General features: G+C 36.9%; 1 protein-coding gene across 1 annotated transcript; it reads right to left on the reverse strand.

The window, feature by feature from the left end:
- Positions 1–6,702: 6,702 nt before the first annotated feature.
- On the reverse strand, positions 6,703–13,455 carry LOC141521867 (dehydrogenase/reductase SDR family member 2, mitochondrial-like). The gene is made up of 8 exons (XM_074234826.1): positions 13,319–13,455; positions 12,969–13,146; positions 12,646–12,747; positions 11,855–11,967; positions 10,404–10,455; positions 8,315–8,449; positions 7,339–7,394; positions 6,703–6,999 (listed from the first exon to the last, which is right to left on the reverse strand). Exons 1-8 carry the CDS (start codon positions 13,453–13,455, stop codon positions 6,888–6,890), a joined length of 885 nt encoding a protein of 294 aa, XP_074090927.1. The 3' UTR covers positions 6,703–6,887.
- Positions 13,456–27,312: the final 13,857 nt, after the last annotated feature.

Consider the following 27,312-nt stretch of genomic DNA (forward strand, 5'->3'; position numbering starts at 1 on the left):
GTTCCTGTAATCACTAAGTATGCTGAAAGTCATCAAATTAACTGTTTTCTTTAACCTAGGAATTCTATTACAGGGTTTATAGTCCAAAGAATATTGACCCCAAAGAAGTTGATACTTAAAAAGTAAGGTTTTCATATATACCAGGATATTTATAGCAGCATTTTTTGTTTTGTATTTGTTTTTTGCAAGGCAATGGGGTTAAGTGACTTGCTCAAATTCATACAGTAGCACTGGCCTTGGAGTCAGGAGTACCTGGGTTCAAATCCCGTCTCAGACACTTAATAATTACCTAGCTGTGTGGCCTTGGGCAAGCCACTTAACCCCATTTGCCTTGCAAAAACAAAAAAACAAAAAAAAATTCATACAGTAATTATTAAGTGTCTGAGGATGGATCTGAACTCAGGTCGCCCTGACTCCAGGGCCAGTGTTCTATCCACTGTGCCACCTAGCTGCCTCCATAGAAGCATTTTTCGTGGTAACAAAGAATTAGAAATAAAATATAAATGCATTGATTGAATAGTGTTTCAACAAATGGTGGTATATTAATATAATGGAATATTATTGCCTAGTAAGATATAATGAGCATAAGTGACTTACATGAACTGTTACAAAGTGAAGGAGGCAGAACTAGGAATATAACATATTTGATAAAATAAATGTAAAGAACAATAATAAAACTGAAAATGAATGGGAAATTATTGAAAATTAATGCTGCAAAATTGTAGCCAAGCTTGGTTCCAAAGAAGAGATATGAGAAGATGCCTCTCCCTGCTCCTCTACAGAAATGGGGGGGGGAGCTTTGGTGTTGGAGAGGAAGAAGAAAGGAAGGTATCTAGTGCATTGAGGGGAGGGACGTGATGAAATCTGATGTCACCCACTCTTGTGGGAAATGAATGAGTGAATTATGTGTGTGAAAGTTAACTCAAATGTCCTCATTTCTTCTACTGAACTGATCTACAACACCTGAGTTCAAATTCCATCTCTATATTATATAACTAGAGACATATCACTTAAATTCCCAGTACCTCTGTACCCCAGACAATTTGCTGATATGATTAATTGGAGAGAATTTTTATCATAAGAGTTCTTTATACCCACGAATCCCAAGTCCAGATACTCCTTCCCCCAAAACAAGTTAACAGAAAGAAAAATAGACATTCATACAAAGAGGACAGAATCAGAACTGGACAGAATCAAATTGCCAAAGGTATAAGTTGGGTTAAAGAGTTTTTGGCTCTAATTATTGTTAAACTTGAAACCTGTAAAACGGGGATAATAATAACACCCACCTCCCAGGGTTTTTGTGAGGATAACATAATACTATAAAGTGCTTTGCTCATATAAATGCTATTATTATAATATGTTATAATTATGCTTAGAAGAGAAACTTTGACTAGATAAATAAAGCTGAAAATCAATATGAAGATGATAATTAAAGCCACAAGATCAGCAGGAGAATTAATGTAGAGAGGAAGGTTTAGATGGCAAAAGACAGAGCCTTAAAATGCCCCATGTTAGGGGTGGTATCATCTAGTAAAGGAGACTGAAAAGTGATCTGACAGGTTAGAGGAAAACCAATCAATCAATCAATAGGTATTTATTAAGCATGAACTCTCTCTCTCTCTCTCTCTCTCTCTCTCTCTCTCTCTCTCTCTCCATATATATATATATATATATATGTATATGTATATGTATGTATACATACACACATCAGGTATTAGGCTAGGTATTGGGATATAAATACAAAGAATAAAGTAATTCCCACTGACACAGAATTTATATTCTAATGAGTAAAACAAGGAGCATCAAAGGACCTGAAGTCAAATTTTGTCTCTGATGAATATTCCTTAGACAGCCTAGGATAAGTCAAAACCTCCCTGGGTCTCAGTTTTCTCACATGTAAAATGAGAGAATTGGATTAAATGGTTTTTATGATTCCTTCTAAATTTAGAGCCATGATGTGATCTTTCTCACCCATCTCTTTGGGTTAAATGAAAATTGATTATAGAGAGGCCTCTGAGCAAGGGCTTTACATTAGAATAGCAATCAATGAGTATCTCCTTTTCCTCTTGCAAATAAGCTTCCAAGTTGAGAAAGAGCAAGCTAGTTGTAGAGTGAGTTGTATATGGTCAATAGCATGTTTGTCTAGAAATGGCTTTCAGATATAGTTTCAATGCTTGCAAGTTCTAGGATCTGATCCTTGAAAATTGTTGGCAGTCAGAGTCCTCTGGCAAGGATAAAATTAACTATTTAAAAATGTCCTTTGTTAAAGCAGGACCAAAAAAATCAAACCTCCTAAATGGGACTCCTATTATCAGTGACTGTCAGAAGTTATAAAGAGAAAACAATTTCAGCTTTCATTTTTCCAAGAACACATTAAAAAACTCAAAATTGAAAAAAAGGAGGCAGAATCCAAATTATTTCTCCTCCAGGAAGGATTAGGCCAATTGGAATCCAAAAGATAGAAAATAAAATTAAAATAGTCTTTCAGGAGAGGTGAAAAACCTGATAGAGGTGTTCAAGAATTTCATATTTTTGTGATCAAATTAAATCAGGATTTAGAAACTTAGTTTTCAAGATCATTTTCCAATTAAAGTTTCAGCCTTAAAAAGCAGAAAGAGAACTTACTCTCTAGCTGCTGCTTCTCTGAAGTAAAAAAATATTTCTTTCCATACTCAGTTTCATTTGATCAGTTAGGATTTCTTACATTTCAACTGTATACCTTTTTAATAGAAAGAGTTTTTCTTAATTTGCTAAAAAAATTGGTGAGAAAAGACAGTGATTGGAACACCCAGAAAAAAATTGGAACTGGGATATTGGAACCTGATCTTTCTCAGATTCCTGACTTCTTTTCCATTCTCCTGTATCAATAGGCATAATATACCAACTAGGGTATTCATCATAAAAATGTTTTTAGCAAATGGGTACAGGATTAAAGGGATGTAGCCTTGAATATAGTTTAGTACATTTGCATTGCCTATTGTAAAAATGATTAGGATTCTCACATTCTTCTTTTATGATCTCCTAAAACATAATCAAACCTAGGGACATTACTTCTCTAGATGAAGAGTTCAAAAGGAGAGAAAGGTTTGCATAGTCTAATAAAAATTACCTTATTAGACAAGGAGAATGAGTTTTTAGATGACTAGTCTTTCCACTTTGTGTTTTCTATAGTTCTTTCAAGGGAATCCCTTTGATTATGCTTTTTTTTGTTATTCTAAGTTCCCATTAAATGTAAAAAATTCTTATGTAGCTTAGGGGCAACTCAGTTTATTATTAAGTTTAATTCCTTTAATTTTTTTTTCATGATTTATTGCAATTGCTAAGAATTTGAAACCTATGTTAAATAGGTTAAGCATCCCTATTCAACCCTTTTTTGGATAGCATAGTTTAGTGAGGTGATCTGTTTCTTCATTTTTCATAATGATAGTTCATAGTTTTGAATATGAACCTTTTGTCATATTATGAAAGGAATATTCTATTCCTATATTTTAAAAAAAGAATTTTAAAACAAGGGTTGCTACTGAGAGAGAGTTTAAAAATAAGAAGAATAAGAATAAATATTACGAATGGTCAAATAAAAAAAGAAAGGGGGCTGGAAACATATTGAAAGTAAAAGGTAATGGGTGGAAAGTGAGATTGTTCCAATGATCTTTCAAAGCTAAGAGAAAAAGAAGAAGGCCTCCAGGATACTGGGTGGAACTCCTATGGTAAAATTATGGGAGGAAAAGGACAAGAGTCCCACTAAATGGGCAGGTATGATGGATTGCAATCTGAATCCCTGAAGGGAACTTCCAAGTTGATATAATCACAGATTCAGTTAAGTACTTTTAACATAAATGAGCACTGTGTTTCACTGAAAGTTTTCTCTATATCTAATTATGTAAGTATGAAATCTTTATTTTGCCTCTCAGTAATATGTCCATTATATTATTTCTCTGCTATTAAAGTTTTCTTATATTTTGTTCATAATTTTGCATGATTATAAGAAAAATAATATTTCAGATGTCCTGCTACAGTATGCAAGTTTTTAATTTAGTTTTTTGGGCTCAAAATTCATTAATGATATTAGTATGTAATTTATAATTTTTTTTATCAAAACCATATTTATCACAAAGTAGAAGTTAGGTAACCTGCCACCTTTCTCTATATTTTGAAATAGTCTATATCCTTTGGGAGTTTTGAGAATTCATTTATCAGTCCATCTGCCTCTGATATTACTTTTTCAGGTCAAGTTTTTAATGTCCTGTCAGTTTTCCTCCTGTGATTATTCTATTTAGAGTATCCATTTCTTGTTTTATTAGTTTAATATTAAGGAAAAGATCCACAAAAGTTGGGACATTCCCTTCTCAAGTAAGAGTCCCATCTGCTCTCAACCCAAGCATGTGGTCTGGACTGAATTTGGTCTTGAGTAGCCTTGCCTCTTATAAAAGGTGTTAGGATGCCTTTGGCTCATTGGACTGCATCTTGATGCTAAAAATTTATTTCTTGTAGTTTAGTCTCAGCTGGTCAAGGAGGCCTTGCACCACTGATATAAGAGCTTGCTGAGCCCTCTACAGAACTCCTCATCTATCTTTCACTCAACTCTCATCTGTAACATTCACAGCAGCCACACCTGTGTTAATCCTTTTGACAGATGGGCTAAACTAGGTTGAGGTAACTGACTGGACTCAAATTGGTAGAAGGTGGATTAGGGGATTTTCTACTCTAGCATGTGAAGACTTGTCTTGACAAAATTGAGTGAAGAGAATATTTTGTTCCAAAAGCCATGAAAGCAGCTTAAATAGGCTACTATGGGAGATTAGAACTTGGACAAAGATCAAAGTCCCTCAAATCATCTTATCTTTTCTCATGCCACTGAACTTTGATGATTTAGGAAGAAAGAATAAGACTGGCAACTTTTGTGCAACTCTCCCTCTCTTTAATCCAATTAATCATGCCAGTCAAGACTTCACCCTGTGAGGTCATTAGTCATCTTTGACAACAAAGGACAAGCAAGAGATCCCCCAAAGGGGAAAATAGAAAAGTATTTAATGTATAGTTTCAATCAGGGATGGGATAAGTGTTTATTTTTCTACACAGAAACCACCAAATACAGAATATCGTAAACAAGCATTTTACAAAAGCAAACTTTTAAAATGGCAGAATTAGTCTCTGCCAGGGAAATTGATATGAAAAATTAAAGGTGAGGCAATTAAAATTAAGAATTAGATATTTGACATTCTACCTTGGCTCTTTACTCTCTCTTTTAGATTCCCATGTCTTCTGGAAAAGGCCAGGCTTAGTTGTTGGTGGTCATCTTGAACTAGGGAACCCTACTGCCTCCTTCCAAACCCAACTCTCTTCAATCTGATTATTCAGGAAAGAATTTTATTTAACCCAAGACTTTACTTACCTTGCTCAAGTCAACCTACTACCTAAAAAAGGAGAAAGTCCTCCCCTTTGATGAAGAAATCCCATTTATTTGTGAAATTAGGTTATATCAACACAGTTCAGCCTGCAGGTCATACTAAAATTTCTTGCCCATCCTCACATTCTCTTAAAAGCTTTATTTAATGTGGTTTATTTTAAAAAAATCTGATTCTTAAATCTGAGGAATCAATTTTACATACAAAAGTAGAACCCTAATCTAACCTATAAAGTCTTGAGTCTAACCTTTTGAAGTGAAAGAAAAAGGGACCACAGTAACTCTAAAAAACAATCTGGGGGCAGCTAGGTGGCAGAGTATGGGCCCTAGAGTCAGGAAGACCTGAGTTCAAATTCGACCTCAAACACTTAATAATTACCTAGCTACGTGACCTTGGGCATGTCATTTAATCCCATTGCCTTGCAAAAACTAAAAAAAGAAAAAAGAAAGAAAGAAAAGTGAAAAAAGTCATTCTAAATAAAATAAAATAAAAACAATCTAGAATCATGGGAAGAACACTGAATTTAGCATTGAATACCTGGATTAAATACCACCCCCCCTCATATTTCTTGAGTGACTTTGTGTGATTTATTCTGGACTTTCATATCCTTTGACCCCCAAGTATCACTAGTAAGCTGATAGCCCAAAAAGAGAAAGAAAAGGACCCAGATGCACAAAAAATATTTAGAGCAATTCTTTTCATAGTGACAAAAAAATGAGAAAAATAAAAGGAATACTTATCAATTAGGAAATAGCTAAACAAATTACAGAATATACAGCACAACAAATAATTCAATACCATTATTCTGTGAGAAATGGTGAAAGGGATGGTTTCAGAGAAGTCTGGGAATATTTGTGTGAACTGATATAGTAAAAATGAAGAGAATGATTTATAAAATAGTGACAGTGTGAAAAAACTTTCAAAGATTTAAGGTGGTGAACAATGAAGCATATTTCCCACTTCCTGATAGATTGGTGATAGATTCAAGGTGCAAAATGAGATATGAACTTTTTGGACAGGAAGTTGTTTAACTTGACTAGTTATTAACAAGGATTTTGTTTTTCTTTTGTTTTCATTTGTGGAGGGAGAAGACAAAGGAGAGAGAAAACAATTTTTGTTAGCGGAAAAAAATGAAATTTATTTTTTTAAATGAGAGACTATATGACTACTTAGTTCCCTTTCAACTCTAAACCTATGATCCCTAATCTAAAACCCAAAGTCGTTCACCCATGAAATAGAATTTTCTATACTGGAATATATTTGTGAACTACAAATTCCCAATTCCCTAGTAAGATAACCTAGTTTTCAAAAAATTAAGCTTTTTTCCCCTTCCTTTCTCTCTTGTACCTCAAATAAAAGGTCCACATCAGAAAAACCCAACTTGGTGATAAGGCATATTGAAATTTGCCTTATCCTAAGAGATAGTCTGCCCTTATCTAGGAGTATGCTTTAAGAATTGAGGTCCTTGGTCACACTCCCTTAGAGTCTTGGAGAAAAACCTGACACCACAATAGTTTCTCCTGTAATGAAGCTGAAGTCTGGAGAACATAGGAAAGATACAACTCCAGCACATTCTTCTGGATAGCCCACCCTGCAGGGAGAGAAAGCAAGAAAAGGGAGAAGGCTATAGTTTATTATTGTATTTCCCATTGACTCCCATTCACTGGTCCTGCTACTGAAAAAAAATTAAAAGAAAAACAGAAAAAAAACTAGCAGCTTTTCCTTACTCTGTTTAGATTGCTACTTTCCAGGACTGAGCATGGGTCTGGGCTATACAGAGACAAATAGAAACTTCTGAGGGTCATACGGACCTCAGGATAACCAGAGTAGTATTAGTGGAAGAAAAAGTCAAGAATGAAGGAAAAAGAACATCCTAGAAAACTTCCCTTCTTAATATTCTGCTAAAACATATGAATCTCAATACAATTACCTTGTCAATTTGTGTCGATTCATGAAATTCTGTAGAACATCTTTATCTTTCCAAAGCTGAGGGGGAAAAAAGGAAAGACAAAAGTTTATCACTACTCACTTTGTTTTCTTTTGACATAGAGGTTTTGGTGGCCATGACCTCAATCCTGCACTATTTGTTCTGATCCAAAATATCCATAGAGTTTCTGAGAAAAATATTGCTACTCTTCTTCAGAAACCAGTTATACAAAGCGTGAAGCAGATGAATAGGCATCCTTGAGGACAGGTATCCCTGTTCTTTTCCCAACAAACTAGAAAGCAGGCAGAAATTCAGGGAAGGTAGTAGAAAGGATGGATCCTGAGCCTCTTTTTCTTTTTAGGTCTATGGCTAGCCACCAGGACAATCCCCTGAAGTCATGAAGAATGCCCATCCAAGATACCATGACAACAATAATAAATCTCAAAATGGGCCTGAAATGATTCCCCTTCGAAAGGAGAAAACAACCATGTGGGGGTTAAGGAGACCCCCTAATGTTTTTTGTTCTTCATTTTTGAAGAAGATCATGACATCAGGGAGATGATACTATGACAAGCACATGAACTGGATTTGAGTGAGGGACTGCTGTGCTAAGGCACCAGTCTTACTTTCTCATCTGGGTCTAGTGGCCAGAAATGAATCAGGACAACTGGAGATGGTCCTGTATGCAAGGCAATCAGGGTTAAGTGACTTGTCCAAGGTCACAGCTAGTAACAGTCAAGAGACAGAGACTGGATTTAAACACCCATCCTCCTGATTCCAAGGTCACTGTACTATCCACTCCACCACCTATTTGCTTTAGACCCCCTAATGCCTCACAAACAAAGGAGGGTCTTCGTGAATTTGAGTTCTCAGAACTACAGAACCTGAGCCTGAGGATCCCAACCCCAGTTCTTGAGGTCTCTAAAGAGCAAGGATGGTCACAAGAGCCACTTCAAGGAAAGGGAGACCAAATCCTTACCACTCCACTGAACTCAGTCTTGATTACTCCTGGTGCCAAACAGTTCACTCGGATGCCCTTTGGTGCAAGCTCCAAAGACAATGTTCTGGTGAGCCCCAGTAGAGCTGTCTTACTGACATTGTAGGGACCCAGAGACTAGGATTGGGAACACAAAAGAATTCCTGTCAACTTCATTTATATTCTAAGCCACTGATGAAAGAGAGATAAATTTAGAGTTAAGATTCCTACGTTCAAATCTTGGTTCTATTATTTCTACTTATGTGACTTTGGACAAGAAACTTACCACTCAAGCATCTGGTATCTACATCTGTAAAATGAAGGAGATAAACCTCATAGTGGCTTAGCTTTGCCTCAGCACTGATTGATGTTTGTCCTATGCTCTTGAAGAAGACCATGACATCAGGAAGTTGATGCCATGACATGGAAGTGAATTGGATTTAAGTAAGAAGTTACTGTGCTAAGTGACTAGTTTTACGTTCTTCTCTGGAGTTATCTGGATCCAGTAGCCAGATATGAATCAGGAAGACTGGGGATGATCTTGCACTAAATCTTGAATTGTGGCACAGAATTTTGAGACAGGGTCAAGCTATGATTTCTTTTTTTTTTTTTTTGCAAGGCAGTGGGGTTAAGTGGCTTGCCCAAGGCCACACAGCTAGGTAATTATTAAGTGACTGAGGCCAGATTTGAACCCAGGTACTCCTGAATCCAGGGCTGGTGCTTTATCCACTGTGCCACCTAGCCGCCCCCAAGCTATGATTTCTAATAGATATTTACTAGCTCTTTCCTCATGGGCACAAAAGAATGGGAGAGGGTAAAGAAAAACTCTTGGGATGGGTGGTCCAATAAGATTCCCTTCTAAGATTGGATTCCTGACAAGGGAATATTTACCTAATATTTACCTAAACAAATCATGACATATGGATATGATAGCATTTATTAGGCCATGATAAATGGCGAAAGAAATAGCAGTAAAGAAAATTGGACATGACAATAGTGTTATATAAGAACAACTTTCTTTCTTTCTTTCTTTCTTTCTTTCTTTCTTTCTTTCTTTCTTTTTTTTGGCAAGGCAATGGGGTTAAGTGGCTAGGTAATTATTAAATGTCTGAGGCTGGATTTGCACTCAGGTACACCTGACTCCAGGGCTATGCTCTATCTACTGCACCACCTAGCCATCCCAAGAACAACTTTCAAAGGCTTTAGGATACCAATCAATGCAAGGACAAGCTTTGGTTCCAAAGGACCGAAAACAAAGGATTTACTCACCCTCCTGACAGAGAGGACTCAAAATGCAAAATAAGACATATATTTTTGGTCATAGTTTGACTATAAGGGTTTATTATAATGGTTTTCTTTACTCATATTGCTATTCATTGGATGTTAAGGGTGAGAAGGGAGGGAAAGAAAATACTTGTAAAGTGAAAAAAATGGACTTAGGTCAGACACTGTTATATGAGAAAAATGTTTTGTTTCCCCTTGGTTTCTATTTTTATTGCCCTATTTGAAAACTCTTTTACTGTCTCCTCTCCAACCTCCTCCTTCCCCACCCAACCTTTTTGACCTACTGGATCCCAAATTGGAGGAAGGCTGGTGACCTGAGTTCAGAACTCTTGACAGAGCTAAATTCATTCTAGGTAGTGTACATGAAATATGGTATAAGGAAGAGATAATCTGATAGTACTGTTCAGTGACTTTGAATCTATAAGCTCATAAAGTAATATACATTTATGTTTTTTAACTTTTTTCCCTAAGTTTGAATGATTGAATGAATAAATTAAATGCATAAATGATGTGGGGGAAGAAGCACAGACCTTCCTTCCTTTGTGCCAGTGGTCTGTTTGTTGTCAGCTTGTATTAGCTAAGCCTAGAGGGTGACTGATTTAACTCTTCTTATACATAACCAACCTCTGATAGAAGTGAAAGATGAAGAAAGGAGACGACTTCTGTCTAAAATTTCTGGGAAAGTTATTCTTTGAGACATTCCTATGGCCTGAGCCTTCCCATCTCAAGTCCAAGTGGATACACTTGATAAGTCACCCTTATGAACTACTATTCATACCAAAGAGTTGAAGATTAGAGCAACACTTACAATCTCAGGATCATAGGCTACAACAGAGGATACAAAAACCACAGCACTTGCCCTACAAGAAAGAGAAAACATTGGGAGTTGGGTTTAGCCAGATGATTAGATACTTGCTTAAAAAGAAAGGATAAAGGAAGATAGATGGGTTTTTCCCTCAATAGGAGGAATCAAGGATCTATCCCAAGGTCACATGCAATTAAACTTCTATTTGAGAATCAGAAGATCTGGAATCAAATTCCAATTCTGCAATTTAATATCTATGCAACTTTATATAAGTCACTTCATGGTTCTTGGTCTCAGTTTTTTCATCTATCTAAAAGGAGAGTTGGATACTATGACTTCTGATGACCCTTCCAACTCTAAAATTCTCTGGTTCTGTAATTAGGTCCCTATGACATTCTAAGATTTAAACTAAATAGTGAAGATAAGGAAATAATAAAAAAAAATAGCAAAAATGGTAAAGGAGACAGACCTCACTTCTCAAGGAGTATATTATCCAAAAGGCTTGATGATAACATGAATTTTAAAAGTGTGATGCAAGCTAGATTGCAATCTACTACTGTTGACTTAATATAAATTAAGTTTGTATTATTATTTCTTAGCTATGATTATGATTAGACCTGAATCAGGTTCCTCCTTACAGTGAGGAGCAGCCATGAAACATTCCCTTTTGAAATGACTTAATAGTCCATTAGATCCCAAGTTTGGTAGTCATTTTTTTTTAGGTTTTTTCTTTTGAAAGGCAAACAGGGTTAAGTAGCTTGCCCAAGGCCACACAACCAGGTAATTATTAAATGTCTGAGACCGGATTTGAACCCAGGTACTCCTGACTCTGGGGCCGGTGCTTTATCCACTACGCCACCTAGCCACCCCTGGCAGTCATTCTTGACAGGGAATAATAAAACCATGTACATGGAAAAACTGACAGGGAACATTTAAAATAGAATCTTTGGCTTCCTTCAAAACATGGTTGCCTCTTCTTACATGAGACCTTTCCAAACTCTAGCCCTCTTACCCCTTTACTCTGAGTTATCCTCTATACTTTATAGTTACTTGCGTGTGTATGTGTGTGTGTGTGTGTGTGTGTGTGTGTGTGTGTGTGTGAATTCTCCCAATAGAATGAAAGCTCCCAGAAAGCAAGAATTATTTCATTTTGGTTGTGTATCTCAAGGAACCTATCGTACTGTTTTTACATAGTATGATTCATAAATATTTGCTAATCTAATGCAAATTCTTCTGTTCCAAATGCAGAACAATGACTTTTTAATACAAAAGGGAGATCAAAGCATTTTATATGAAGCAGATAGCAATCATTAAGGTCTTGTTTACAACTGGAGGGAAGATCATACCTCTTCTCTAAATCCAGTAAAAGCTACAAGAACCATAAAGATGGAGAGAAATCCAGGAAGTGGGGTTGACTCTCTCAATGAGATCTGCTTTATCTGGGCCTCACTTACCTTGGATCTGGTTTTGCCCAAATGTCTTGTTCTTCCTTTTCTCCTAGAGTCACCATGTGTGGCAAAGCCAGTTTCACAAGCTGCGCTGGTGCTTTAACATTAATATTCATTATCTAAAACCACAAAAAGGATGGTGTAAAGGGAGACTTCTCTACTTTCTGTCACCAATCAGTTAGTCTTTGCACCAAGAATGGACCAATAAAAAGAAGACTAGCATTAACCAATTAATGACTTCACTTTGGGTCTAGATTATCATCTGTTCCCCATTTTTTTCATCTTCTTCCTCAAGGAGAATAGAGGAGGTTTTGTCAAATGACTTGCCAAAATCCAGGTAAATGAGGTCTATATGAGCTGCTAGTGAAGTAAAATTCTAAAATCAATAAATCAATCAATTTTATTTATTGAATTTTTAAATCTTTCCATTATTCCCTACTCAGTGAAGAAACATGAAATTAGTCTGAAATGACATTCTCTTAATGAAATTATTCTAGTTCTTAGCACTGTTTCCCTTTCTAAATGTTCACAAAGCATCCTTTTAATTACAAGTTTTAGACTACTCATGCACCTTGAGTCATTCATTTGACCTTTGTAGGACCCTGTCTTCATTTGTAAAATAGACTGGATTTGATCACTTCTAAGTTTCCTCCAGTTATAAATCTGTGATTCTAACTATCATGGGCTGCTAAAAGAAAGAGTATCCTCACCTCAACTGAAGTTGCAATTTATCCCAGAAACTGGGAGGCAAGTGTCTGCCTCTCTTCTTAGAGAATCCATCCCAAGTGTGGTCTTACCTTGTCCCATATTTCTTCATTAGCACCCAGTGTACTCCAAGCCAAAGGGTTGACACCTGCCACACAAATGAGGAAGTTGATAAACCCATATTTTTCAGAAGCCTAGATGGAAATCAGAGAAAATAAAGATAAGTTTCAGGATACAGAGGACTGGGTGGAGGGGGTTGGGGGACAGGGTCTTTTACTAAGATCTAGACACTTTATCAAGGGGACAAAAATGAAGCTGTTACTAGGACATTGCTCCTTTGAGACCCAAAGATAAGATTATAAAGATGGTCTCCTTGGTGATAGTCAGCCCCATCCTTGCCCTCAAGTATTCTCACCATGGACACTAACTTCTTACAGTCTTCTTCCTTTCCCACATGGCACACCGTTCCTGAAGCACGCAGTCCCTCCCCCTGAAGTTTTTCAACTGCACGATCCACATTCTGTTGCTTTCTACTGCTCACAATCACATGAGCTCCATCCCGGGCCGGGCGTTGTGCAATGGCAAAACCAATCCTGTGAGACATTGTGGGAAAGAGAGAGATTTCGCCTACACACACACACACACACACACACACACACACCACCCCCGGCTCCTTTCAGAGGACCAGGAATGAGAACCACAAGCTGCAAGAAGAGAATTTCAGAGCAGCTATGCCATTCTGAATTCCCAATCAATAGCACTCACCCATCTGTGGATCCTGTGATCAGGGCCACCTTATCAGCCAGAACTCCCCTTCTGTCTGCTGCAGCACTCCTCATTCTCACTAAGAGTAGGACCACATGAAGAAAGAGATGCCTCTGGGTCCATACTGCCCTGTACATGATAATTAGTGACCAATATTCTTCCAAGTAGAAATGATCCTCAATAAAGGGGTCTGAGAGGAGCAAGAAACAAACCAAAAAACATGCACACCTGAAGTTAATAAGAGGCAACAACTCAGTTTTTTTTTCTGATATAGAAAGGGTCAGAAGAGATTCAAAGATAGGGATAACTCTTCAAGCCAGAGGCATACATTAAATTGACAAATATAGTTAAAGCGTGTTGGCAGAGTTGTGAGGAAACAGGCACTCTCCATTACATGTGGAGTATGGATTGGAGCTATCTCGTTGGAGAAGAATCTGGTAATATGTAATAAGAGCTAGAAAACTTATTACGCCCTTTGATTCCTTAACATAATGAATAGATTATTAGAGTGGAGTCAGGAAGATCAGGTTTGAATCCTACCTCAAATGCTTACTAGCTATATGATCAGGACAAGTCACTTAAACTCTCAGATTCAGATTTTACACCTGTAAAATGAGGAAATTGAACTCAAAGACCTCAAAGATCCCTTCCAGTTTTAAATCTTTGATTCAATGAGAATAGCAGGATTGTCCCACCCATATTCTTGGCCATAATGCCTATTTTGATGAAGCCTAAGATTGCTTTATCTCTTTGGATTTTCATTTTATATTATTTACTGACATTGAGCTTCTTATCCATTAAAAATTTCATATTTGGACAGCTTGTGGTTAAGGCATATCTATCCACTTTTACTTTCCCTGTTTCTATTTTCTGATTAGTGATTTCCCTATGCATTCACTTCAGTTTCTTCAGAAAAGTTCTGATTTTCCTCCTCATTAGAATTTTTTCCATTTATTTCTTCAGAATTTTATTCTTTGGAGTTTTCCATCCATTCTGGATTGATTTCGTCCAATAGAATTTTAGTATGGGGGGCAGTTAGGTGGTGCAGTGGATAGAGCACCAGCCCTGGAGTCAGGAGTACCTGAGTTCAAATCCAACCTCAGACACTTAATAATGACCTAGCTGTGTGGCCTTGGGCAAGTCACTTAACCCTATTGCCTTGCCAAAAAAAAAAAAGAATTTTAGTATGGAATCATATAACTTTAGCCTAAATGCTAAACATCAACTAATTTATTTTACAGATGAAGAAACTGAGATCCAAAAAATGTGAAGTGACTTACACAAAATCACACAGTAAAATAGTGAGGCAATTGGAATTTAAAAGTGGATTTCCTGACTACCAGTCCAATGCTGATTCCATTATACAACACTACTTGCCTATTAATTGTATTATAATTTGCATTCAGTTTTTGGAATTTTGATTACTCATAGATTAAAATAAAGAAACCCATATCATCACATACATTATGAAAAGTCTAGTTTCATTTCCTAGGGACTGTATCCAATGAGAGAAAGGATAAAGGTGGTAAAGATGGAGCAGAACCAGCCCATCCTCTAGTCCAATGATTCTCAAAATATGTTATTAAGACCTCTGGGGAATATCTAAGACTCATGGAATTAGCAAGATTGAAACTATCTTCATAATAATATTATGGTATTTGAATTTATAATAAAATAATATACAATCATTTCTAATACAATAATATCAAAACCAGTAATCATCAAAAATAAAAGTTCTTTGGGAGAAGATCCACAATAATTTTTACAAGTGAAAAGGGATCATGAGACCAGAAATTTTGATAATGACTAATCAGATTTTCTAGTTTCTTTGCTCTTTGAAATCCCATGGTCAAATTGGGCTTGTGACTTGGGGAAGATGTATGCATAGTAATTGATGTCAAAGTCTCAAAAGGGACTGAAAAGAATATGTAATAGGATAATTCCTTAGGAAAGCTGTAACTAATCTAAGGTCACACAAGTGTTAATTAGCAATGTTGGGTCAAGTCCTCTGATTTTAAATAGTGCAATCTTTCCAATGTATCCTACCTGATGCCTGGGCCCCTGATGATAGCTATATTCTATTATTCTAGCTCCTGGGTAGGTGGTCCGCTCTATTGGCCCCAAACTCAAGGGAAAAGAAGAAGAATGAGTCTGTAAGTATGAGAACCATTGCTACCAAAGATGAGGCAGGTTATAGATTCTAGAAGAGGATGCTCTCCTTCCTTAAGTTGACAGATAGACTTACAGAAGAAATAAATATGAAATGAAAAATTTTCAAGTTGTTGAAGGGCTAGAATAGCCTGGTTTGCTTCCATGTAAATACCTTCTTATTGTCAGGAGCTCTGGTACTTTTCAAACTTCTTAATATCAGTAGACACAGTGTAGTTTAAGAGATGTGCAATGATACTGGTGGCTAAGTCTCTAACAATTACTCGTTGATAAGAAGACCAAGGAACAAGGGGTTAAAATCTCTTCAGAATAGAAAATGGTGGTTTGATTTCAGTGCAAGAAACTTGGAGCTTCCTCTAACAGGGGCAAGGGAGGCAAGAACTATGTCCCAGTGGCCTCTGTGTAGAATACATAAAGTGTGTACATAAAGTCATCATTATCAGAACCTGGAATGCTGATCTGGAGACTGTAGACAGGGTTATCTTCTGGGAGTTATAGAAACCTTGGAAAACCATTTCTTTCAGAGGACATCCCTCAGACTACACTCCCCACATAAATTCTGTGTAATTAAAATTCAATTAAAAACAATACCAATGGTTCATTTTAATCACAGATAACCACAAAGTTCCCAAAAGGCAGTGTGTGTGTGTGTGTGTGTATGTGTGTGTGTGTGTGTCTGTGTCTGTGTCTGTGTCTGTGTGTCTGTGTGTCTGTGTAAGCATAAAGAGGCAATTCTACCTACTTTAATCCTTCAATGGGAGAAGGGACCAAAATATTTTCTCCTGAAATAGCATAAGCCTCAGTGCCCACCCTCAATCCTACAAAAGTCTTGGACAAAGATTCTAGTTCAGAGGTGGTTCTTGCCCATAGTGAGGCATTTAAGAGAAAGCTATCAGAAATATTACAACAGAAGTTCAGAAGTTCTAGCCCCTTCACTCTTGATTGCTCATCATTAATTTGTCACTTCTCCAGATGACTACAGTATCTCCCAAGCACTGCTCTCTTCCCTTTGAGGGCAAAGTAGAAGCAATTCCACAAAATTAGAGAGATTACTCTCTTCAGCAAAATTCCTAGGGTGGGAATTTCAGGAGTAAAGATACCTTCAGGGTGGATCTTGACTGCCTTGTCTGATGCTTGGACAGGAAGCCACACTCAGTCTGCCAGGCTTTTAGTACCTTGATCAGCTGTCTCGCCCCTCTGCTCAGTTCCTCTGATTTTAGATTGAAATGTTCTATTGCTCATAGAACACACCCCCTAGATAATTTCTTGTGCCTTCCTCCATGTCCTGAACATTGAGTCATTGAATTTTTGGCTATTTTTTCCCCCTTTTTAATTAGATGATTTTTCTTAATCATCCAATCTTCAGACTAGAAGTGAGATTACAGTTAAGGTAAGAATCTATACAGTAATTCGTATCCCTACCCTTAAGTCTCTTGCCTACTATCTTCCCCACAGTTAGCAAAGTAGTTTTCCTTAAGTGCAGATCAGGTCGTCTCATACCCCCTTTTATTCCTTATTGCCTCCATGGTAAAATATAAACTCCTCTATTTGTCTTTAAAAGTCCATCAAAAACTGACCTCAACCTATTTTTCCAGCCTCCTTGTATGTTACTCTCTTTCTCCCTTCCTACTTCCCCTCTCATCTCCCATACCTTGTTTTTTATTTTATTTCTTTTTTTTAAATTTATTTTTTGGTTTATTTATTTTCTATTATTACAATAATCTTGTTATAAGAGTAAACATAAACCCCCTCACCCCCCCCAAGAAGATGAGAAACTTCAAGAATAGTGAGAGAGGCAAAAAAGTATACTTCAGTCTTTATTCAGATTCCAATAGCTCTGTCTCTGGGATGAGTTGCCTTCTTTATAAGTCCACCAGAGAACTTGCTTCAATATTTTTCCCATAGTTGCTATTACAAGCTGTATTTACCTCTATTTCTCCCCACTCTCATTTATTCTCTTCTCTTCTCTCTCTCTCTCTCTCTCTCTCTCTCTCTCTCTCTCTCTCTCTCTCTCTCTCTCTCTCTCCTCCTTTCATCCTGGCCCTGTACAGAAGTGTATTGGTGTATTGTATCTGAGTACCCTGTCCCACAATCTTCTTTCTTTTCTATCACCTATTCCCTACTTCCCTCACCCCATTTCCCCTTATCCCATCCCTTTCTTCACATTTGTCTCAGGGGTAAGATAGATTTCTATATGGTATTAAGTGGGTATGTTATTTTCTCTCTGAGCCATTTCTGATGAGAATGAAAGCTCACTCATTCCCCCTCACCTTCCCCCATTCTACTCCATTGAAAAAGCTTTTTCTTGACTCTTATGTGAAATAACTTAGCCCCTTCATCCTCTCCTTTCTCTTCCTTCAAGTACTTTCCTTTATCACCCATTGCCTCCATCTTTTTACTATATTATAGCATTATGTTCCTCTCCTTCCTATGCTCTGTCTCTATATGCTCCTTCTAACAGCTCTTATAAATGAGAAAGTTCATATGAGTTATCAGTATCTCTTCCCATGTAGGAATACAAACAGTTCAACATCATTAAGTACCTCATAGTTAGTCCTTCTCTTGCATTCCCTCTATGATTCACCAGAGTCCTGCACTTGGAGATCAAAATTTCTGTTCAGCTCTGGCTTTTTCAATAGGAAAGTTTGAAAGTCCCCTCTTTCATTGAAAGTCCATCTTTTTCCCTGAAAGATGTACAATTTTGCTGGGTAGTTGATTCTCGGTTGTAAACCAAGATCTTTTGCCTTGTAGAATATCATATTCTAATCCCTAGAGCCCTTAATGTATATGCTGCCAGATCCTGTGTAATCCTGACTATAGAGCCACAGTAAATTGTTTGTTTCTGGTAACTTTTAGTATTTTCTCTATGACTTTGGAGTTTTGGCATTTGGCTATAATATTCCTGGAAATTTTTCTTTTGGGATCTCTTTCAGGAGGTGACTGGTGAATTCCCTCAGTTTCTATTTTACCCTCTGCTTCTAGGATCTCAGGGCAATTTTGCTGTATTATTTCTTGAAAAAGGAAATCTAGGCTCTTTTCCTGGCCATGACTTTCAGGTAGCCCAATAATTTTTAAATTATTTCTCCTGGCTCTGTTTTCAAGGTCAGTTGTTTTTCCAATGAGATATTTCACATTTTCTTCTAATTTTTAGCTTTTTTGGAAGAGTTTTATTTCTTCCTGATTTCTCGCAAAGTCATCAGCTTCCTTTAGTTCCATTTTGCATTTGAAGGAATTATTTTCTTCAGAGAGCTTTCTTATCTCCTTTTCCAGCTGGCCAATTCTACTTTTTTTTTTTTAGTTTTTGCAAGGCAATGAGGTTAAGTGGCTTGCCCAAGGACACAAAGCTAGGTAATTGTTAAGTGTCTGAGGCCCGATTTGAACTCAGGTCCTCCTGACTCTAGGGCTGGTGCTCTATCCACTGCACTACCTAGCCACCCCCTTCGATGTTCTTTCTAGTGTGTGTGTGTGTGTGTGTGTGTGTGTGTGTGTGTGTGTATCAAGTGTTTCCACCATAGCATTTCATCTCTGTCTATCTCTGTTCAGGATACTCCTGAACTTCTCAGGAGTAGGAAACAGAGACACTGGGAGTGGAGGATCCTGGGCACAGGAAGCAGGTTGCTGAAGTTCCTCATTTTCTTGCCTTCAACCTTGAGAGTTGCTTTCTCCTGACTATTTTTGTGGCTGCTGACCACCATGCAGGCAAACATTGGGGGAATCTGGGGTTGGCATCTTGTGTTGCCAAAGACTGGTAACCTCTGCTTTTTTCTACTTTTAAATTCAGTATGAAATAAATTTGTCCAAGGATTCACTGACACCCTTGCCAATCATAGACTATAATCATTCAGTTTATTATATGCTCAGAGCATAGATACCCATGGTATACAATCCATCATCAATTATTAAGCAACTTCACAAGGGGGTAAAATGGACATAGCAATAGAGTCAGGAAGACCTGAGTTCAAATTCTGTTGTGTGACCTAGGGAAAGTTACTCCACCCTGTTTGCCTCAGTTTCCTTATCTATAAAATGAGCTGGAAAAGGAAATAGCAAACCATTTTAAGTATCTTGGCCAAGAAAACCCCTGATGGGAAAATGAACTTTAATACTGTTAATATTAAATGTAATATTCCTTTCTCTATCAAAAGGTCATCCAAACAATAAGAGAAGGCCCCCACCCTCTAAAGCATCCTAAAAATGTCCTTGCATTCCTGCTTTATGGGAAGTTAAGTTGGGTATGAGAATTTCTAGGTCTTATTTACTCTGTAAACAAAACTAGCTTAGGCTAGCCACAGCTTCTAAAAATGTCTTTACCTCCTCATTTAGGTCTGAGTGAAGGGCATCATGAAGGATAAAAACAACTAGTATGAAGTATGCAGTGGGAGACCTTGATCTTTTTAACGCTGTCTTTAAAAGGACTCCTTTTGAATGAGGCAATGCTTGATCAATGTTTTCTTTCACTCTTCATATGACTGACTCTCTTCAATCCTATCTCCCCTATCCCTCTGCTTTTCCCTCCTGAAAGTATAAAAATTTTTCTGTAAGTGCACTCAGATATGTGACCCAGTTTTGTAAAAGGTGGGGGGACCAAGGGGGATGCTCACTTATTGGCTAATGGTTATATAATCAAATAATATCTATGATATGAAACTTTGCAAAACCAACATAGAGAGGAAAATAAATATTGTAATTTAGATATATAAGGTTATAAATTCATTTGTTAAAAGAGTTGTCTAAAGGTTATTATCTTTGTTAGGAGTATTTTATTTCATTCAGAATACAATAATGGGAAATAAAGGAAAGGAAATTGTTGAAAGGAAGATTCTTCATTTGGGTTTTCACAAGACAAAACTCAGGAGAAAGGATTTAAAGGAGTTTATTTTAAGTATGAAAGTAGCAACGTGGCTTCAAGGTAGGGACAGCTTTTATAGTTAACTTTAAGACAATTCAGATAGGCCCTCCCATACAAAAGAGGCTGAGCCCTGGCATCTCAGTTGCTCCCCAAGATAGTAAGAACATAACAATTTACAGGTAGGTATACAAAGATCACAGAGAGGGGATATCATAAAGAGCTAGTAATACAAAAAGCTTCAGACTTGGTATCACTTTCTCCAACACCAATTGATAAGCAGGGCTGGGAAAAATGTCCCACTGAGTTAATATAACTTTCAAAAATCTCAATAGATTTATATATCCGTGTTCAAGGATCTTCTGCTATAATCGAAGTTAAATTGGCAACTTTTAAATGAAGTCATCTGTATTTTAGAGGTCATCTTCTTATAAAAAGTATTATTACATTTTTGTTGTTTGTCCTTACTTCTCAAAGTAAGGCATCAGGTTATGCCATGACCTGCAAGTGAATTGCACAAGGGAAGGTTGTGCGAAATCACCAGCCTCACTTTCTCCTCTGGAGCCACCTCAGTTCAAGTGGGAGGATTACCTAGAATCAGGATGGAGATGACCCTGGATGCAGTGGGAGACCTTGATTTTTTTAAAGCTAGGGTCTTCAATACGACTCCACTTGACTGAGGCAATGCTTGTTCAGTGTTTAAAGTGAAGAAAAAGATGAAGTGAAAAAAGATCACTTTTACTTAATCAAAAAGAAATCAAACTGGCAAATAGAATGGAGGGAAACACAGTAATCCTAATTATGAAAAAATTTTACAGCAAGTTGCTCTGATAAAGATCTCATTTCTCAAATAGTAGAAAACTGAGTCAAATTTATAAAAATCCAAGTTATTTCCCAGTTGATAAATGGTCAAAGAATATGAACAAGCAGCTTCAGACAAAGAAATCAAAGCAATCCGGAGTCATATATAAAAAGTTCTCAATCACTATTGATTAGAGAAATGCAATTAAAACACCACAGAAGTACCACCCCACACCCTAGCAGATTGACTAAGACAGAAAAGGAAAATGACAAATGTTGGAGATGTGGGGAAAGTGAGACAGGAAATACACTGTGGGTGGAGCTGTGAAATGATGTTCAGTTACTATGTTTTATAAGAAGGATAGATCTTTATCTGTTTCTGCTCCCCCCTAAGGAATGAATTAATTAGAATTAATTAATTGGAATTAATCAATTTAATGTAATTGTAATTGAGATTAAAAAACCAGTAAAAAAAAAAGGTGTTTGGCTTCTGAATCTTCAGTTTACATTTGAATTTCCTAGATACTTTAACATGATAATTTGTTCTATGTAATAAACGGGAAGTTCTACTCCTTTCTGGAACTTGAATCTCTGTGAAGATTGAAACAAATGAAAACCAGAAGTGATGGTATGAATTGAAATTTAAAAGTTACTTTTTTTTAGTCTTAGCCTACATAATTATATTAGCAAATATCAAATTCATAACTACAAGATACAAGTTAAATCCTAAAAGATTCTTTTGGATTCTCTCTTCAGCATGTTTCTGGAACTGTCCAAGTATATTGTTTAGATAAGGATAGGAGCAGCAAAGAGTATGGAAAATTGTAAATTCTCTGGTCTAGAGGTTCTTGTTCTTATTAGAGCCATGAAGTAAGAACCAGCTCTCATGACATGACCTATGTATAGACAAAGCAATTTTTAAGAGGAGAAACTAGAATTAAGAGGGATTAAAGAAAAAACTTCCTGCAGAAGGCAGAATTTCAATTGATGTTGTTTATCCTTCATTCTCAAAGATAACCATGATATCAGGGAGTGATGTCATGACAAGCACATGAACTGGATTTGAATGAGGGGGTGTTATGCTAAGTCACCAAACTTGCTTTCTCCTCTGTAACCATCTGGGTCTAATTGTTGCCAAAAAATATATTCAGCTAAAGATTTCAGGGATTCAAGTAAACAAGAAAGAATTCACTTAAAAAGACCAATTCTGACCCAGAAGAATTTAGGGACCAAAGAAATTTATTTATGCATCACTATGGATATTAAAGTAACAAAAAAAAAAAAAACTGAGTAGTAAGCATGATCTGTGTTTCATAGGGAAATAATTTGAGTTCCCTAAGAAAACAGTAAAGCTAAGAGAGAAATTTAGAACAGTTGATAAGATTGGAAAATCCACTGATAAGGCCAGTAACAAGAGGCAAATGGAGGGCAGGGTGGTGTAAAACTGTTTATTGAAGGAAGAAACAGTAGGCTGGGTCTAAAACAGACAGTAGCACTGAATGAGCTTGTGCATAGATCTTTTATAGAGTTTGATGTTGTGATTTTATGTAGCCTAGGTTTCGGTTTTCTAGTTAGGTTTTCTTTCTATATAAATGAGACCTAATTGTGACCAGGATGCCTGGTCTAGGACTAGGTTGCCTGTAAGAAACAAAGTTTTTTTTTTATTGATATTTTATTGATATTTTTAATTGATATTTTATTTTTACAAATACATGTTATGAAAGTTTTTCAACATTCATCTATATGCATATATATATTTTTAAGTTATAAAATTTCCTTCTGTCCTCTCTTCCCACCCCCTTCCCCTCTGAGGTAAGCAGTCAAGTTAACATTGTACATATATATTTGTGATAAACATGTTTACAGATTAGTCATTTTTGGTATGAGAAATTAGGATGAAAGGAAAGGGATACGTAAGAGATATTTTTATAAAGTGTTCATCAGTTTCTGGAGGTTTTTAAAAATTTTTTTTTGGTTTTACTTCCTCTGAATGAGGATAGTATCATTCATAACCAGTCTAATATGGTTGTCCTAGCTCTCTGAACTGCTGAGACACTGCTTCCATCAAGGCTGATCATCTCACAATGTTGTTGTTAATGTGTACATTGTTCTCTTGGTTCTGCTCCCTTCACTCAACATCAGATCCTGTAACTCATTCCATGCTTCTCTAGAGTTCAACTATTTATGGTTTCTTACAACACAATAATATTCCATAGTATTCATGTACCATAACTTGTTTGGTCATTTCCCAATTGAAGTGCATTCCCTCAATTTCCAATTCTTTGCCACTACAAAAAGAGCTGCTATGAATATTTTGGAACATTTGAGACTTTTCCCATTTTTATGATTTCTTCTGGATTATAGGCCTAGAATTGGAATTTCTGGGTCAAAGGGTATGATCATTTTTATTGTTCTTTGGTATAGTTCCATTTGCTTTCCAGAATGGTTGGATCATTTCACAACTCCACTAGCAATGCATTAATATTCTAATCCTCCCACAATCTCTCCAATAATAATAGTTTTCCCTTTTTCTCATCTTAGTCAATCTGATAGGTAATACCTCACTGTTGTTCTAATTTGCATTTCTCTAATCAATAATGATTTGGAAAATTTTTTCATATGATTGTATATAGCTTTAATTTCTTCATTTGAAGATTGCCTATTCATATCCTTTGACCATTTATCAATTGGGAATGACCTGTGACCTTAAAAAATTGATGCAATTCTCTGTATATTTTAGAAATGAGACTTTTATCAGAACTCCTAGATATAAAGATTGTTTCCCAGTGTTCTGTTCTGATTTTGGTAGCACTGATTTTATTAGTGTAAAAACTTTTAAATTAAAATAGTCAAAATCATTCATTTTGCAGTTTATAATGTACACTATTTCTTGTTTGGTTATAAATTTTTCCCTTTTCCATAGATCTGATAGATAGAATATTTCTTGGTCTATTGATTTATCTGTGGTATCACCCTTCATGTCTAAATCCTGTACCCATTTTGACTTTATTTTAGTATAGCATATGAGATGTGCCTATTTTTGCCATACTATTATCCAGTTTTCCCAATAATTTTTGTCAAATAGTGAGTTCTTATTCAAGATGTTGATGTCTTTGGGTTTGTAAAACAGTAGATTACTGTAGTTACTTACTGCAGTTTCTTTGGAACCAATCCTAATTCCCTGTACCGTTAGTCTATTTCTTAACCAAGACCAAGCAGTTTTGATGACTGCTGCTTTATAGTACAGTTTTAGATCTGGTAGAGCTAGACTACCTTCCTTTACAATTTTTTTCATCAGTTCCCTTGATATTCTTGACCTTCCGTGCTCCAGATGAATTTTGTTACTATTTTTTCTAGCTTAGTAAAATAGAAACAAAATAAGAAATAAGAAGTAAATAAGTAAAATAAAAAACAAAGCTTAACTTGACTGAAGAGAAACTCAGGCCTGGATCCAACATTCTAGCCTTATTGTCTTAATTTTTTACAAATGGGATTGGGATTGATGGTACTGTAATGAAGGGTGAAATGTCACAAAAGTAATATCAGTCAGGTGGGAGAACAACTATGCTTGCCCTGATCAAGAGAAAGTCCCTTGCCTACAAAGATCATGGGAGATTGATCAGACTGTCATCTCTGGACAATGAAGTGGGGGAAGATGTGCTAACCACACATCATGCTTGAAGGGTTTCCTAGGAGTAAAGGATGGGGGGATGCTTCTAGTTGCAAACTGCCACCTATTTCCCACTTTTGGTGTCTAAGAAGGAAGGACATGGGGATCAGGATGATGGTCCAGTCTTTGGTGGCTTCTTCCTATTGAAGCAGAAAAGTCAGTGGAGGCTTAAGGACTAGAAGGAGGCAGCAACTTTGATCAAGGGAAACAAGGAGTAGAGCAGCAGGTAGAATTTTGATATGATACAGTTATTTTGCAATAAAGGAGGGGATAACCCATGTTCATAAAGAAATTTTCAGGAGCAATAACCAAGAAAAAGTTTACCAGAGAGAAGATAGAAGAGTTTCCTGCAAAGAAGTCAATATGTATGGTTAAATAGGTCTGAGAGAGTTGCAGGGCCTTTGGGAGGTCTGGAACCTCACTGGTCAGTAGTTTAGCCTTCCAGAAATATGCCCTAACAGTAGCATAAACCAAACTCAAGCTGTCAGGGAGAGAGGAAGATTGAGATGGTGACAGGTGCCTGAGGTGAAGGTGGTATTTATAAGGTGGTTCCTGTCAGTGGCAGCTTTGCAAGCATGACCAGAGCAATATTGTGTGGAAGGGCCTAGAGAACCTTTGGACAGGGTGACCCTGGGTCTAGAGATGGGGGGGGGGGGGCTCAGAGAGCTGACTATTGATGGATTGGGGCTTTCCTGGTCTAAGGAAGAAGAGATAAGAGCAGAGAGAAGAGATGCGGTTTCCAATATCAATATCCATGGAAGAAGAGGCCTGGAAATAGAAAGGGTATTGATCATGCTGATGTGGGGGTGGGTAGAGGATATCTGAGTAAGGAGGTGAGGATGAACCTCAAAATGTGACTTCTGCTTTAACTAGTTCCTGAGGAATCTTTGTTCATAGGTTCATATAGAATTTATTAGGGAGATGTCCTGACTGTGATCTTTGAGTCCCAATTTGTCACAATGGGGGTTAGACAAACAGTATTAGGGTCCCTAGGACACAACCAGCAGGAGATCAGGTTAAGAAAAATAGTGATATCATTAGCAGCCAGAAAAAGAGGATGCTAAGGATGCTAAAGGGAAGTAGAGTAAAGAGTAACTAAGAGGACATGATCAAGGGATATCCACAAGGGTCATATTTATCAATGGTTTTGTAGAACAAAGTAGAAGACAAACAAGAGGACAATAAAAAACTGAAGCACTAAGGGAAACTTAAAGGAGGTTATCAAAGGTGGGCATTTTCCTCTTAAAGGAAGAGAAAGCTAATGCTTTCAATTTGTGGTCTTTTCCATGATGCACTCAGTCCAGAATCCAACCTATTGGGAGGTGATAATATGCATGCAGCAATAACAAGACAGAGAAGTGTGGATAACAAAATAGTATAAGAAACAAAATTTAGCTAAACTGAAGAGAAACTCAGGCCCAGCTGGATCCAACAACCATCAAGGCAACCAGGCTGAATCAGCAGCCAGCAGAGGATAAGACCAAAGTTATATAGGGTACATGCTGAGAAAGGGATAAGAGAGAAGTTAGAGTGATGCTACGGAGGATTAAGGAATGGGTAACACAGGTTGCCCATGTTGGATAATTATGCATGATCTGAGAGGTCAATTTAGTGTCTTCAAGTGATATCTGTAAGGTAGACAATGGGATGGGAGTAGGTACAGCAACTCAAAGACAATTCTTTCAGGTTAGGGCAGGGATTTGCCTAATCCTTGCCACAGTGCAAGGTACTTCACTGAAGTTGTGCCATCATTAAGATGACCTCATCACGATGGCCAGATAGGAATCCAGAAGACTGGAGATGCCCCTGGATTGAAAGCAATCAGGGTTAAGTGATTTGCCCAAGAAAGTCTCAAGTGTCTGAGGCTAAATTTAAATTCAAGTCCTTCTGATTCCAGGGTTGTTGCTCCATCCACTGTACCACTTAGCTGCTCCTATATTAGTTACTTAGAACTTAAAGACATATCTTAAAGGAAACCAGAGAGTAAAAAACAAATGGATCATGAGTAGCAATTTCAGTAATATTACATAGGTTTTAGTTACATAGGTAGAATGAGAATTTTTATAGAAGGCAGAAATCAAAGATAATGATTTACACATAAAAGAAAAAGTAGAACAAAGGAAAGATCTATATCAGTTTAAATAATAAACTAACTAGAAAACACCAGGGTTGTAGCTGGAATTTGCAAACTAACCAGTTAGGCACCTGAGTTAACATTTGATTTCTCAGTTTAATTCTGTAGACTTTAGCTAGCTATGTAATCTACTCATCTTAAAAGGTAGGAAGAAAGCTAAAAGGAAAATTCTCCTCTCACAGTGGCTATGGCCACCAATTACAATTACTTCTGGGACCTTATACAAACGGAAAATAACTTTTGAGAAATACTTCCTGGTGTCTGTGCAAGAATCCAGGAGCCTCTTCACACAAAATAAACATGTGGAGACAAGCCAGACTCTGGAAGAAAAGACAAGAACCTGCAGCAGACTGAGACAAGCCAAGACAGCAAAG

The sequence above is a fragment of the Macrotis lagotis genome, chromosome 4 (genome assembly GCF_037893015.1).
Source record: "Macrotis lagotis isolate mMagLag1 chromosome 4, bilby.v1.9.chrom.fasta, whole genome shotgun sequence".
NCBI classification, from domain to species: Eukaryota; Metazoa; Chordata; class Mammalia; order Peramelemorphia; family Peramelidae; genus Macrotis; species Macrotis lagotis.